Source organism: Neolamprologus brichardi, chromosome 5, assembly GCF_056152115.1.
Source record: "Neolamprologus brichardi isolate AB-2024 chromosome 5, ASM5615211v1, whole genome shotgun sequence".
Classification (NCBI taxonomy): domain Eukaryota; kingdom Metazoa; phylum Chordata; class Actinopteri; order Cichliformes; family Cichlidae; genus Neolamprologus; species Neolamprologus brichardi.
Window position 1 is genome coordinate 17,121,984 of NC_142108.1, and position 16,100 is coordinate 17,138,083.

Consider the following 16,100-nt stretch of genomic DNA (forward strand, 5'->3'; position numbering starts at 1 on the left):
GCAAAATGCAATTAATCAAATTTAGTATCTAATATAACTGCATTTGCTTAGCAGACAGCAGCAACGCTAAAGATCATTTCCCGACCAACCAGCACACGTTACTGAAAAACAAATCATAATAAAAACAGAACGGTTCGCCCACTCTTCCGCAAAAGTGAAAAAACAAAAACTCTCTATTTCAGTGTAAAAATCAGCAGTCAGAATGAGGGTTACCTATTTCAAGAGAAGAAATTTGTTTTGAACTTTTCCCCACAGGAAGGATTTTGAAATAAGCCAGCTTCTGAACAAGATTGAGGATGAGCAGTCTCTTTCTGTTCAGCTTCAGAAAAAGATCAAAGAACTGCAGGTTGGCGTATCTGACAGCAAGCTGCCAAGTCTATTACAAGTAACAAGTATATTCAGCTTTATTATTACAATTTGATTAGATGTCTGTTTCTTTCAACATGTGAATCGTAGGCTCGTATTGAGGAGCTTGAGGAGGAGATTGAGGCTGAACGCGCTGCTCGGGCCAAGGTGGAGAAGCAGAGGTCTGATCTCTCCAGAGAGCTGGAGGAGATCAGTGAGCGGCTCGAGGAAGCTGGCGGGGCCACTTCTGTTCAGATTGAGATGAACAAGAAGCGCGAGGCCGAGTTTCAGAAGCTGCGGCGTGATCTCGAAGAGGCCACCCTGCAGCACGAAGCCACCGCCGCAGCTCTCCGCAAGAAGCAGGCTGACAGCGTGGCCGAGCTAGGAGAGCAGATTGATAACCTGCAGAGGGTCAAACAGAAGCTGGAGAAAGAGAAAAGCGAGTACAAGATGGAGATTGATGACCTCACAAGCAACATGGAGGCCATCGCTAAAGCCAAGGTACGATAAAGTAAAACATTTGACAAGCAAGAGAAAACATACATTTAACCTTATGTTCGTTTACATTTGGCTCTTGTGTCCACTACTTTAGATTATTGCAGCTTTTGTTCATTTCAGGCAAATCTGGAGAAAATGTGTCGCTCACTGGAGGATCAGCTGAGTGAGCTGAAGAGCAAAAATGATGAACATGTGCGGCAACTGAATGACATTGGGGTGCAAAGGGCAAGGCTTCAAACGGAAAATGGTGGGAAAACAATTTTTTAGCTATTTTTTCATTCGATATATGATCATATTCAAATGTGGATTGTTTTTTTCTTTCTTTCTTTTTTTCTGTCTCACCTTAGGTGAAATCGCTCGCCAACTGGAGGAGAAGGAATCCCTGATCTCTCAGCTGACAAGGAGCAAGCAGGCTTACACTCAGCAGATTGAAGAGCTAAAGAGGCACGTTGAAGAGGAAGTTAAAGTAAGTGCACATTAAAAACACCTGCACTACCTCGGAGCTGATTAAACCACAATTTAAGAAATTAAATAATTTTTTCCAATTTTCTGTAAGGCCAAAAACGCCCTGGCTCATGCTGTCCAGTCAGCTCGTCATGACTGCGACCTCCTCAGAGAGCAGTATGAGGAGGAGCAGGAGGCCAAAGCTGAGCTGCAGCGTGCATTATCCAAAGCAAACAGCGAGGTGGCTCAGTGGAGGACCAAATATGAAACCGATGCTATTCAGCGCACTGAGGAGCTGGAGGAGGCAAAGTAAGTCTTCGGTTTTAGTTTTGTCCTATAGCAAACTACGTTTATAATAGAATATAAAGTCTGTTAACTAATTGTTACCAGGAAAAAGCTCGCCCAGCGTCTCCAGGATGCTGAGGAGTCCATCGAAGCTGTGAATGCAAAATGTGCCTCTCTGGAAAAGACCAAACAGAGACTGCATGGTGAAGTGGAGGACCTGATGATCGACGTGGAGAGAGCTAATGCTCTGGCTGCTAACCTTGACAAGAAGCAGAGAAACTTTGACAAGGTACCATTTTCATTTTTGAGTTATTTATTTTAATCAAAGCTAATGAATCATGAATTATGCAAATACATGGGTCTGCCTTATATCTAAGATTCTTGCTGAGTGGAAGCAGAAGTATGAAGAAACCCAAGCAGAACTAGAGGGATCTCAAAAAGAAGCTCGTTCTCTCAGCACTGAGCTGTTTAAGATGAAGAATTCATATGAGGAAGCTCTTGATCACCTGGAGACCCTGAAGAGGGAGAACAAGAACCTGCAACGTATGCAAAGCTTTAGATATTCAGTCAACTGACAAAAATACCAGACAGTAAGCTAACTGTGCAAAATCTTAACGTTTTTATAACGTATTTCAATTATTATACCCAAGGAATTTTACCCAGTTTCTAATATTGTTTCATGTATTTTATGTTAGAAGAAGCGATGGCGACCCGCACTACTGCTCAGAGATTTAAGTCTTTCAAATGTTATACTGTACGCTACAATCAATGCAAGTTTGCATTTATTAGACATCAAGATCCACCGAAAGTAAGCAAAATAATGAATTCTGCTTAAACTTTAAACTGATTATTATTTATTATCTTACAGAGGAGATCTCTGATCTAACTGAGCAAATCAGTGAGGGTGGAAAAACCATTCATGAACTGGAAAAAGCGAAAAAGACTGTAGAAGCAGAGAAGTCTGAACTCCAGACTTCACTTGAAGAGGCAGAGGTACTGTTTGATAAAAAACTACTCTCCAATCAGCACAATTCAATTTTAATGATCCTGGAGCAACATGGTAAATATTTTATTTTTCAAAGGCTACTCTGGAGCATGAGGAATCCAAGATCCTCCGTGTTCAGCTTGAGCTCACCCAAGTCAAGAGTGAAGTTGACAGGAAGATTGCAGAGAAGGACGAGGAGATTGAACAGATCAAGAGGAACAGCCAGAGAGTGATCGAGTCCATGCAAACTACTCTGGATGCTGAGGTCAGGAGCAGGAATGATGCCCTGAGAATCAAGAAGAAGATGGAGGGAGACCTGAATGAGATGGAGATTCAGCTGAGTCATGCCAACCGCCAGGCAGCTGAATCCCAGAAACAGCTGAGGAATGTGCAGGGACAGCTGAAGGTGGGTCCACTGAAGGATTTGCCCGAACTTTCTATCTGAAAGGTGTGCACTAATACCTCTTAACGTTACACATTTCAGGATGCCCAGCTCCATCTTGATGAAGCCATTAGAAGCCAGGAAGACATGAAGGAGCAGGTTGCAATGGTGGAGCGCAGAAACAACCTGATGCAGGCTGAGATCGAGGAGCTGAGAGCTGCACTGGAGCAAACAGAGAGAGGCCGCAAGATTGCTGAACAGGAGCTGGTTGATGCCAGCGAGCGTGTGGGACTGCTGCACTCTCAGGTTAGTTACGATTCAAAAACTTCATATTTTTATAATTTGAAGGGTAAAAGTCCAAATATGTGATTCATTATCCTGTATTTCCTTTCAGAACACCAGCCTTATCAACACCAAGAAGAAGCTGGAGGCTGATCTCATTCAGATCCAAGGTGAAGTGGAAGATGCTGTCCAGGAGGCCAGAAATGCTGAAGAAAAGGCCAAGAAGGCCATCACTGATGTGAGCCACCCTGATGAATGTCTACACAGTAACTCATTCTCTGGCAACTATATTGGCCTAACAGTTACAACAATACATATGATATGAAATTTCAGGCTGCCATGATGGCAGAAGAGCTGAAGAAGGAGCAGGACACCAGTGCTCATTTGGAGAGGATGAAGAAGAACCTGGAGGTGACAGTGAAGGACCTGCAGCACCGCCTTGATGAAGCTGAGAACCTGGCCATGAAAGGCGGCAAGAAGCAGCTCCAGAAACTGGAGGCGAGGGTGAGTCTCATGAGAGCCATCTGACTGATTTGCTGTAAGCTGGGGAAACATTTTCTCTTTTAAAAATAACTGCATACATCCTTTGTCAAGGTCCGTGAACTAGAGGCTGAAGTTGATGCTGAACAGAGGCGCAGCGCTGATGCTATCAAGGGAGTGCGAAAATATGAGAGAAGAGTAAAGGAGCTCACCTATCAGGTCAGCTGATTACTACTACAAAACCACAGTAATGAAAATACCATGCTTAAATGAGTATTACATTTATACCAGAATAACTAATTAATGCTTTACAACAGACGGAGGAGGACAAGAAGAATATTGCCAGACTTCAGGATCTGGTGGACAAGCTCCAGCTAAAAGTGAAGTCCTATAAGCGACAGGCTGAGGAGGCTGTAAGTAGACCTGATTCTCATGAAACACACTGTGTATAACTCAGTGCACAGGGTTTAACTTCACTGTGGCTTCTTCTACAGGAGGAGCAGGCCAACAGTCACCTGTCCAGGTACAGGAAGGTGCAGCATGAAATGGAGGAAGCTCAGGAGCGTGCTGACATTGCTGAGTCTCAAGTTAACAAACTGAGGGCAAAGAGTCGTGAAATTGTCAAGGTAAAAAAAAAAAGATCTAGCATGAATCAGATTTGTAGAAATATTCACCCAGTTAAAATCGAGACTATCCAGCCAAATTTTTAAGAGCCACTGTTTTGTCATTTCAGACCAAGGATGCAGAGGAGTGATGAAGAAATCAAGGTTGTAAATTAACAAGAAATCATACAATATGATTGTCTTGTTAGCTGTTCACATAAGCAAAGTGACAGTGCTGTGACAACCTAAAGTCAATAAAAGTTAGATTGATGCACCTTTTGTCTCTGTGCTCTTATTTTTGAATGACTCTGAACCTTTTTAAAGTCTCTAACACCCTGGTTATTGTTGTGTAAACCTATCAGTCTGGTTCTAGTGTGAAAGCATGAAGCTGCATTCATACACAAGATTACATGTCTCCATATGTGGATTTTCACCTTTCAAAAACAGAAATTTAACAGAGCACAAACAACAGAGTTTGTGTGCTTTTAGTTGTTCCAGGCACAAACAGATTTGTCCAAAATTCAGCTTCAGCTTTCAGGCCCCTCTTCTGTGAAACGGGCTCCCAGTCTGGATTCAGGAGACATACAGCCACCTTATTTTTAAAATTAGGCTTAATGTTTTCCTTTATTAACTATAAAGCTTATAGTTAGGGCTGGATCATGTGACCCTGAATCCTCACATTGTTACACTATAATAGGCCTAGGCTGCTGGGCTCTTCGCATGATGCACAGAGTTTTTTGTTCACTCACCCTATTCACTCTCTATACGTTTATATACCTCTCTGCATTTAATCATTAGTTACCATTAATCGCTGGCTCTCAACAGTGTGTCTTTTGTCCTGTCTTCCTTCACCCTCAACCAGTCACAGCTGTTGACTGCCCCTCCCTCAGCCTGGTTCTCCCAGAGGTTTCTTCCTGTTAAAAGGGAGTTTTTCCTTTGTGGGATTATGATATTATTTTATGCCATGTTAGACCCCTAATTAAAGATTGTGAATTATTATGTAGTTTCAGTTTGCATTATGCTCCTGAACTAGAAGAAGGTGATAATTATTACATTTGGTAAACTGATTTGCATTACATTAGACTGTTGATTTATTGTGAATGAATGATATTGTTTTATGATGCATTATACTGCTGAGTATAAGAAATACTGTTCACAGAAAGTCATCGTCTCATTTGTCTGATTAGAAGAGAACAGAGCATACTGCCCCATTTCATCAGGAGCAGATAAACAGGGAGCCAAGGTCGTAGCTTAGGCGCTGTGTGAGAAAGAATGTTTAGGCTCTGATGATTAGGTGGGGGCCACTAGAGGCTATAAGAGTTTGATCAAGGCTCCACCATTTTGAGATCTGATGCTGTCTGTGTATGGTGTCCATCTCCCACGCGTGTGTTCATTAAATCATCGTTTGACTTGACCCGGCCGGACCAGTGTGGTTATTTTGGTTTTCCTCCTGTATCCATTCCCAATATTTGAATCCGTAACAGTTTTGGGGGCTCGTCCTGTGGTATTGGGATGGAAGTTTTGGAGGCTTGGACGGTCCGAGGTGGTCAGACGGGCAGACATTATCCGGCAATCGAACTGAGTGGACAGGCGCCTTTATAAAAGAGGTAGGCACAGGCCTGTTGATTTTATCCGAAGTGTGCTGAATTGGACGATGAAATTAAATGTCTATTCAGTAAAAGTTGCCGGTGAGTGTCTGTTTTGATTTTGAAGAAAAATCTCATGAGTGTTGAAATTTGAAGTAAGGTTACAAGTAAAAATACTGAGTTAGAGTCTCAGGTAAAGGTAATAATACTGGGTTAGAGTCCCAAGGTAAAGGAAAATAATACTGAGTTAGAGTCTCAGGTAGTTGGATAGGGAATTGGTCATTTTGTGAGTTAGAGTCTCCATTGGTTTAAAGGATTGCATCTGTGTTGGCCATGTTGAGAGTTAGAGGCTCCATTGTCCATAACGTTGCATCTGCGTCAGTCATACTCTTGTTTTAGAGGGTTGATGGCGGTTTAAAAGTATTATAAATTTTGTTAGAACGGTGGTTAGAGTCCACTAGGAGGCGCAGTGCTCAGAGGTAACGCTTGCCAAGGCCAGGGACGCCTAGGCCTTGTCCTCTTTGAGGGATAGTCAGTTGGTCACTGTGGAGCTTGGGGCACTCCAGAATAACTAGGAGTTAGAGTCTCCTTACCGTGTTGAACGGTATCTGCGCTTTTTTGGACACTTTAAATTGAGTTAGGGATTTTAGAGATTAGGCCAGATACAGTTAGAGTCTGATACTGGTTAATTGATTACAAAAAAGTTGGACTTTCTTCGGTTGGACCCGTTATCTTAAAGTTGTCAAAATTGTGTAGGCGCTAAAACTTTCAGGCCTGAGAGTGATTGTAAATATAAGACGTCTTTGTAAAATAATAGAGAGTTGAGTGTGAAACGAGGCTGTGTGTGACGACAGCGCGCTGCGAGCTATTTTTAGATAGTGTGTGAACATGCAAATGAGGTGGCTGCTGTGAAGCCCACAGAGGACTTCCTGTTTAGCGTGTTATTGAGTTTTATAAGTATGATTTGCAAACAATGATACATGCCTGTAATTAAAACGCTGATTTTGCTGATTATAATATTACAAATAAAGTTTTAAATGACTACGAAATGTTTAATGTTTGGCTGAGTTTTGATATGGGAGAGACGGCTTCGCAGCTGCTGGGGGTAAGTGACCGGAAACTTGCATGCCCATAAAAGGCAACTGCCTGACTGTGTGAACTATGCACCAAGAGAGAGAGTAAAATCTAGGTGGATGAATTAAATGGATGTTGTAAGAAAAATAGTAAATGAATGTTTTAGTCTCTTAATACAGGTGGATTTCTCTCAACCAGGAGACCTGAGTACAGCAGCAAAAGGATAGATTAATAAAATTGGGACGACACACATGCCAAGCTCTGGCTCAAAATTTTACAGGTTGACCTATCACTTTGTCCCCACCCGAAAAAGAAGCTTAAAGGACATCTTCTCCTCCAGTTATTGGTTACCATCACTGGAAATTTTCAGGCAAGTTTTTCACTGAATTGTTTTTGGCACCATGTGTCCCTGAATCTCACAAGCAAGCTCTAATTCCTGGCTGAAGACATGGAATGCTGTTATTTAAGGTGGGAAATCAAAATTTGGGAAACAAAATTAAAAACATACAGTGGGGCAAAAAAGTATTTAGTCAGCCACCGATTGTGCAAGTTCCCCCACTTAAAATGATGACAGAGGTCAGTAATTTGCACCAGAGGTACACTTCAACTGTGAGAGACAGAATGTGAAAAAAAAATCCATGAATTCACATGGTAGGATTTGTAAAGAATTTATTCGTAAATCAGGGTGGAAAATAAGTATTTGGTCACCTCAAACAAGGAAAATCCCTGGCTCTCACAGACCTGTAACGTCTTCTGTAAGAAGCTTTTCTGTCCCCCACTCGTTACCTGTATGAATGGCACCTGTTTGACCTCATCATCTGTATAAAAGACACCTGTCCACAGCCTCAACCAGTCAGACTCCAAACTCCGCCATGGCCAAGACCAAAGAGCTTTCGAAGGACACCAGGAAAAGAATTGTAGACCTGCACCAGACTGGGAAGAGTGAATCTACAATAGGCAAGCAGCTTGGTGTGAAAAAATCAACTGTGGGAGCAATCATCAGAAAATGGAAGACATACAAGACCACTGATAATCTCCCTCGATCTGGGGCTCCACGCAAGATCTCATCCCGTGGGGTCAAAATGATCATGAGAACGGTGAGCAAAGATCCCAGAACCACACGGGGGGACCTGGTGAATGACCTGCAGAGAGCTGGGACCAAAGTAACAAAGGTCACCATCAGTAACACACTACAACGGCAGGGAATCAAATCCCGCAGTGCCAGACGTGTTCCGCTGCTGAAGCCAGTGCATGTCCAGGCCCGTCTGAAGTTTGCCAGAGAGCACATGGATGATACAGCAGAGGATTGGGAGAATGTCATGTGGTCAGATGAAACCAAAGTAGAACTTTTTGGTATAAACTCAACTCGTCGTGTTTGGAGGAAGAAGAATACTGAGTTGCATCCCAAGAACACCATACCTACTGTGAAGCATGGGGGTGGAAACATCATGCTATGGGGCTGTTTTTCTGCCAAGGGGACAGGACGACTGATCCGTGTTAAGGACAGAATGAATGGGGCCAAGTATCGTGAGATTTTGAGCCAAAACCTCCTTCCATCAGTGAGAACTTTGAAGATGAAACGAGGCTGGGTCTTCCAACATGACAATGATCCAAAACACACCGCCCGGGCAACAAAGGAGTGGCTCCGTAAGAAGCATTTGAAAGTCCTGGAGTGGCCTAGCCAGTCTCCAGACCTCAACCCCATAGAAAATCTGTGGCGGGAGTTGAAAGTCCGTGTTGCTCGGCGTCAGCCCCAAAACATCACTGCTCTTGAGAAGATCTGCATGGAGGAATAGGCCAAAATACCAGCTACTGTGTGTGCAAACCTGGTAAAGACCTATAGTAAACGTTTGACCTCTGTTATTGCCAACAAAGGTTATGTTACAAAGTATTGAGTTGTATTTTTGTTATTGACCAAATACTTATTTTCCACCCTGATTTACGAATAAATTCTTTACAAATCCTACCATATGAATTCATGGATTTTTTTTTCACATTCTGTCTCTCACAGTTGAAGTGTACCTCTGGTGCAAATTACTGACCTCTGTCATCATTTTAAGTGGGGGAACTTGCACAATCGGTGGCTGACTAAATACTTTTTTGCCCCACTGTACACAATTAGAGAAATGCCTTGTTTGAGAAAAAAGTTAAAATATCCCACCCACAAACGCACATACACGCAATGAAGAAACAGCTTACATTCATGAACACGTGAAGATTTTCCAGCAAGTTTAAAGCAGCGAAACTTAACATACACCTGATGTTAAATGATAAAGTCTATCCACTACTAACAATTAAACTCTCTGGGTTGCAGGACAACAACTTGACTTCAAAAAGACAGACACTGGTAAATCACAAACCAGTGATGAAACAACAAATTTAGTGGTTAAAAGAGTCAAATTGTGACATGTTTTCCTCTGATTGATTAATATAAGTGATTACTGAATGAAATAAAATTCCTTTTTTGAATTATTAAACATGATCTTAAGAATTTTAACGTGTACCTGTGTTGTCCTGTCAACTTGGTGGGTTATGAGTTGATTATATAGTGAGAAAAAACAAAAAAAGGGGGGGAGAAGGCTGACACAGGGCCTGGCCCCTCTCTGAATAACATAGCCAAAACAACATTATTTTCAAACAACATCATTTTCCTGTTCGTCTGTTTTTGTTTTGTTTTTGTTTTTTCTCTTTATGCTTAATTACAGGCTGCTTTGTCAGCCCGGAAAGCCGAGGCTGACCTGGACTCCTGCTCTCCCCTCTATCATCTTTCCTCTCCTCTCTACCATCTTTGATGTGACCCTGACCAAATGCTACAGCAGCTGGACCCACAACAACAGCCGGAGAATGTCAACAGTGCTGCAGGAAAGAGATCTCATGCAGCGGAGACGGAGAACGTTAAATCCAAGACCCGTTTCACTACACGGGGGAGATTTCCAGACAGCTTCAGCTGACAGAGCTGTGACGAGACGCCTATTAAGCCCGGATGAAAAGTGAGGCCGAGCAAAAGAATGCTGACCTTAACAACTCTGCATTAAAACTGTGCAGGACAGTGATGGACCAACACGGAGGATCGGGCAGCAAAAAGGGCGTGCCAGAGACACGAGGAGTAACTGAGGTCAGAAGGCACCTCAGATTGGACAAAAGCAGCAGAAGAACATAAGCTGAAGGCACAGGTGTCGGGGCTCGGTCAGGAGTTGACCTCTGAGAAGAGCCGAACAGCAGAGCTGCAGAAGGCCGTGGAGCAAAGCAAGGAAAACATCAATAAACTTCAATCTGACGTGTACGGAAAAGACTCTGAGGTTTCTGCCCTCAGTGAGAGCTCAAGACATCAGAGCAGAAACTGAGCATGGCTCAGGAGGAGCTGGCTGCTAATCGAACCCATCAGTCAGGCTTAGAGTCCCAGATACAGGACTTGAAATCAGCCCGGAGCTTGCTGCAGCAGGAGGTTGTCAAACCTGACGAGAAGCTCCAACACCAGGAGCAAACCCTGAAAGACCTACAGAAGCAAAAAGGGTCAAGTTAAGGAGGAGCTGGACAAGGAGAAGATGCAGGACACTGGAGAAAAGGACTGCCTCAATTGGGGCCAGAACCAGTATGGAGAGAACTTTGGGCAGCAGCACCAATGGACCCAAACGGACTGAAAAGGAGGAGAGCAGGACCCCAGAGCACGCTTCAGGCCATGGTTTACCCAGAACACCAGAACAGGAAAGTGATGAACACAAACACACACACACAAACACACACATCTACATACACTGACTCAGAATCAAGAGAAACACACATATGAACACATATGCACTTGTTGATTGACTGAGAAATGACACACACGCACGCACACAAATCAAAATGCTGATTCAATTCACGGAGAAGTGATCCACACAGACACTCACATACACACATACACATACACATGTTTGTGCAATGAAGAGTGATACACACACGCTGATGCAATGAAGAATGCTTTACTAACAAATGCTATGCTGATACGCAAAATGCTGCACACAAACGTCCAAATACAGAATTTGTTACAACAACAAGAAGCCATTGATTGTTAATTGGTTAAATGCATTTCATGTCACCCAGAGGGCATTTGTGTAGATTTAGGGGACAGGGTCTAGAGCAGTTTGGTTATGAAAACAATGTCTGTGAGTGATGTCTGTTTATGGCTCAAGGCCTCAACTGAATTGTTTACTGTGCTTGACACAGCCTGATAAGGAGCAGTGGTACAGAGTGAAAATGATGAATTAACGGTGTGAGCCTTACTTCGGAGCACCACATTTTTGTGATTGAGATTTAATTGAAGGAGGAACACACTAAAAAAATAATAATAAAAATAAAAATAATAACAATAATAAAATATAAAATAAAAAGAAGAAAAGGGGGCCAGCCCTTGGATTTACGTAAGCATCCCACATGTATTTAACACAATTGCCTCAGGCTTTAAAGATCTGTACAAAATTCAACAGGAAATCATAGCTTCCCTGTATTTCCTACATTGTTGGCATGCTGGTAAGTGCTGTTGCTCGAGAGTAAGAAGGTCATGGGTGCAAGTCCACAGTCTGGCTAGTTTGCAGTAGTCTCTCTCTGGGTATTCTGGTTTCCTGCCACAGTGAAAAGTCATGAAGCTATTAGAGTTAGGTTAATTGATGATTCTAAATTATCCGTGAATGTAAGTGTAAATGGTTGTTTGTTTCTAGGTGATAGACTGGTGACCTGTTCGGGGTGCACCCTGCCTGGTAACGTATCACTTTAGAGTTATTTCCCAGCCCTCGTGCAATTAGGATAAAGATAGGAGGATGGTAGTTGGTGTAGACCCATTCAATTTTTATGGTAATCAGAATTTAGACTTTGTTGAACCGTAGGCAATATGAAGACAACATGTAGTATTTAAGGGACCAAGTAGAATTTGGATAAAAGTTAGTGAATAGTGTTGAAAAAATGACAGAATTGTGAAGGATTAAAATATTCCAGGAGCTTAACTTACTCCATCTGAACATGTCTTAATCGTGTAATATGAACTCAAAATGCACAGGTTTACTGAATATGAAAAGGTTGTGTTGATTTAACTCAGTTGTTTAAGTTTCTACCAAAGCAAAACATTTGTGGGCAACTAGTGTCCACTATTGACGGTAATAAGTCCAACATGTTTTTGTCAGTGCAAAAAGAAGTTACGGTACCTGTATGCTTACACAATATTGTCCCGAGACGGAGAAAAACTTTCTGGTGAAGTTTTGGTTGATTTTGGGTTTTGCTTAACACTAGGTTGATTTTATAAGTGAGGTTTGGATTGTTTTCTTTCTCTAAGAGAGAGAAAGATGGTTTTATGCTTGGACATGTTTCCAACGGGCCCCGGTATTTGTTATTATATGAGTATTTTATTGGTTACGTTTGTTTTTGCTTTTGTTACAGTGCACTGAAATAAGAACATCTGAGAGGAGTGATCCACCGGTGGTGATATTTTGGTATTTTGTGAGTTCCTGATTTAACAAATCAGCTCTTTAATCCAGGCCTGAGAGATTGAACTTTAAAGCGCTATAAAACATGATTACTAGAAACAGTTGCAAAGTATTTTTCTCCATAATTATAATGGGCTCTGGAGAAATTCACTTATATGGGACATTGATCACATGAGAAGTCCTGAGCCTAAAAGGATTGCAGCGAGTCAATCCAGTCCAAAAAAACAAGGAACTGTTTTCCTTTAAAATGATGACGTCATCTTGCTGGTGATGGAGCCTCGAATAGGTTGCGTGTGAGACTCCATTATCAGCAATATCTGGTATGAATGTGTGTGAATGTATGCATGTGACTGGACTGTGATGGACTGACGACTAAATGTTTAAACTGACTTGACACTGAGACAAAAACGGTACCGACTTTAGGATTAGTACATGTCTACAAACAATTCACCCAGCTTGTAAAAGAAGGGTGGATGTTTTGTCTCGCTTTGTTTTGTTTTTGCAGGAGTAGGAGGACAGAGACTAGGGGGGGAGGCTGTAGTTTCACATGAGTGTGAACTGCAGACTTAACCCTTTGGTTGCTAATTTTGAGCTACTGATGTTTCCATCAAGAAAATTGTGTTTTATTAGCTGTGTTTCGATTAATGTATCACTTTATATTGTTGGGAATGTTAAATGCTAAAGTGAAGAGAAGCTTTGATTTCACTCATGACTGAACATGTTATTATTAACCATAGCGGGCCACTGTAAAAAGTCAATCAATTTTGATAGAAAAAGCAAGAAAAAACTCTATTGATACCTACACAGCAAATCCAGCATGTCTAAATTAACACTGTCAGATTTGATTTCAACACTTTTAAAGTGTCTATATGGGTGGACACCAGAGAGTGTTAATTTGACTCTTTTTGGAGAGTTGGTACGTTAACTCTGATTTAGTGTTAGACACCAAATCTCTCTGGAGTTGATAATTTGGCACTTGGTGTTAAGAGTTTATATATTAACTCTCAAAGAGTATTTTAGTTTAACTACGTAGGAGTTATCTTCTAATTAATTCTAAAAAGCGGGAATTTTACTGTTCTGAACTTCTAGAAATTTCTTTTGGAAATAAACATTTACTAAAAAGACGCAATGGTTTTTGAAAAACATTTATTCTGAACTGTGCACCACAATTTCAAAACATTTTCTGAAAGATGTAACAGTGTACATGTTCTCACTTTCATTAGAATTTCGTTTATCAAAAGGTCTGACATAGGTGAGCTGGTAAATGCAAATAACAGCATTCTCATCACTTATTTCAATAAATACAAAATACAATATGCATGTCCTTCATTCATCACTTTGTGGAACTTAAACGCACTTCTGATCTCCCCGATATTCGATTTTAACAAGCATATCCTATGTGGAGATTGAATAAAAATTAGTTGACACTAATTAATGGCACAAATCAATTGCAGCACAGTAAAAAAAAAAAAAGAAAAAAAAAAAAAGGAATCCTTTTTGAGCCATTACTTGTGTAAAGTATTTTCCCAAAAGACAAGGACACAGACAACAGGTAATACTGAACTAAATGTAAAACCTCAACCTTTTTCATTTTTACCTAAAACCGTGTGCACAAAACTCTGGAGGGATCTAAATGCTAACGTAGAACTCAGTCGGGACTTGGGACATCTGCTACTGATGTTTGATGGTTTTTTATGGGAGATCGTTTTCAGGCTTCAAGTAGCACCATTATATCAACATTTCACATTCTAGACATTGTTTTAAGTGTATTTGACCAAGAAATTTGACTGAAAATTCACATGCAAGCTTTTTTTTCAAGGCTGTGGTATTTGCCCGCAAACAATACCTTTCAGCTAGCTAAAACAGAATATTATGCTATCACCGAGCAACATGGCTAATGCCTTTCACACAGCTTTGTCTCAACTCCAAAGAGCCACAGAAGTAAAAGCTAATAACAATAATTGAAACAATCTTTGAAAACATGACTTACCAAGCATGGCAAACAACTCAAATATGTAGAGCAAAATGTTTTGAAACGGCTTCACTTCAGCTTCGATTGGAGCCGTGCTGGGGGCGGAGTCTGTGAATTTACTCTATTGGTGTCATAGCCCCTGTAGGAGTTCAGAGTTAAGAGGTCAAGAGTTAATGTTTCCATTGTAACACCTCCAGATTTAAAATAGAAACACTCATTTTTAACACTCGATTTTAACTACTATCATTTTACACCTCAGAGTTACATTAAAAGAAGGTGACTCTACTTAGAGTAAAATTAACTCTAAGACTACTAATACCAAAACATTTAACACTTTTGAATTTGCTGTGTATGAATAACAGGGGAATGATAGACTTGTCACATTCAAAATAGAGATATGTAATGACAAACCTTGGTCCACGTCATTTAGGTTCTCCATTGAAATAGTGAATAATTTAGAAAAGTAAGATAGAACCGACAGGGGCATGTGGTGCTGCACAAGAACAAGAGCAAAATAAAGAAAAATTATTGTGTTTAGCTTTGATAAATTAAAATTAAAATGTACCATTACACTCAGAGGATCAATATGAAATTCAATATATGCTAATTTTGTATGAAGTACATGACTGATAACTGTTCTGTCATGAGCTTTTGTTTTTACAGCGCCCACTTGACCACACCAACAGTTTCTCGCCACAAAAAAGGGGGAACTTGCAAAGAATAGGGAGGAATATCATCAGAAGTGGGAAAGGTAAGCCCCGATGGGGGTGATAATGTAACACACCCAAAGAAAGATTTCAGGTCTGACCAACCGTCTCAGTCGTGGGCAAAACGATGACAGTCAATAAAATTCTAAAAGATAATTTAGTGATTAAAAATATCAAGAGATAAAAGATAAAACAGTCCAGTGTCCCATTTATGAATCAAATAAAAACACACAGTCCCAAGGCCAGAGCCAGCTATGCCACACGGCCAGTTGCACTCCACATGTTGCCTTTAACAGGGGTAGAAGTTGTCCTTGGAGACCCACTACCCTGCAAGCATATAGCCAGTGATCACTCCAACCTGTGCAACTATGCTGCCTTTAGGCTGTGGCATATAATAGGCCCTGGCCTGCACAGAGAGACAAAATGACACCTTGAGTATAAAATTCATAGCGCAAAACCCATCCATCTCAAACATATCAGATTATCACATTACATACATGCACAGAGAGACAAAATGACACAGCAGTGTTTGCAGTGTGGGCTATAAGTAGACCAGTGTATCAGTGCAATCAAGTACACCTGCCTCTAATTAGTCCAACCCCATTCCAGCCATTGGCTAACCAAAAATGTGACACACACACAAAAAACCACTCCCAACCCAGTGCAACTTCACACAATAATATGGAGCTGAATTAACACGGGCACACTAGTCTACCATGTTACAATAACACCATTAATTTCACGTATGGTCAAATTCTTAAAACTTGACCCCAAACATGAAAAATTGTGGAGTTCTAGATAAACATAATGCAACAAACCACATAAGGATGGAGCGTTGGAATCAATAAGATGGTGAAATAACACGCAGGAAAAATGTTGATCATGTTGATTATGTTTATTCCAGTGTGCAGGGATTGGCTAATCTGACCAGGAAATGTTATAAATGGATTGTCGGAACAATCAGCGTTAAAATCACCTTTGACAGTCCAGACTAAGATGGCG

At 41.1% G+C, this 16,100-nt stretch overlaps 1 protein-coding gene across 1 annotated transcript; it reads left to right on the forward strand.

Annotated features, from left to right (window-relative positions):
* The first annotated feature begins 3,041 nt into the window (after positions 1-3,041).
* Positions 3,042-4,578, forward strand: LOC148102767 (myosin-8-like). The gene is made up of 7 exons (XM_087840795.1): positions 3,042-3,245; positions 3,334-3,459; positions 3,555-3,725; positions 3,816-3,920; positions 4,019-4,114; positions 4,196-4,327; positions 4,435-4,578. The coding sequence occupies exons 1-7, from the start codon at positions 3,087-3,089 to the stop codon at positions 4,453-4,455; spliced, it is 810 nt and encodes a 269-aa protein (XP_087696921.1). The 5' UTR covers positions 3,042-3,086; the 3' UTR covers positions 4,456-4,578.
* The last annotated feature ends 11,522 nt before the right edge of the window (positions 4,579-16,100 follow it).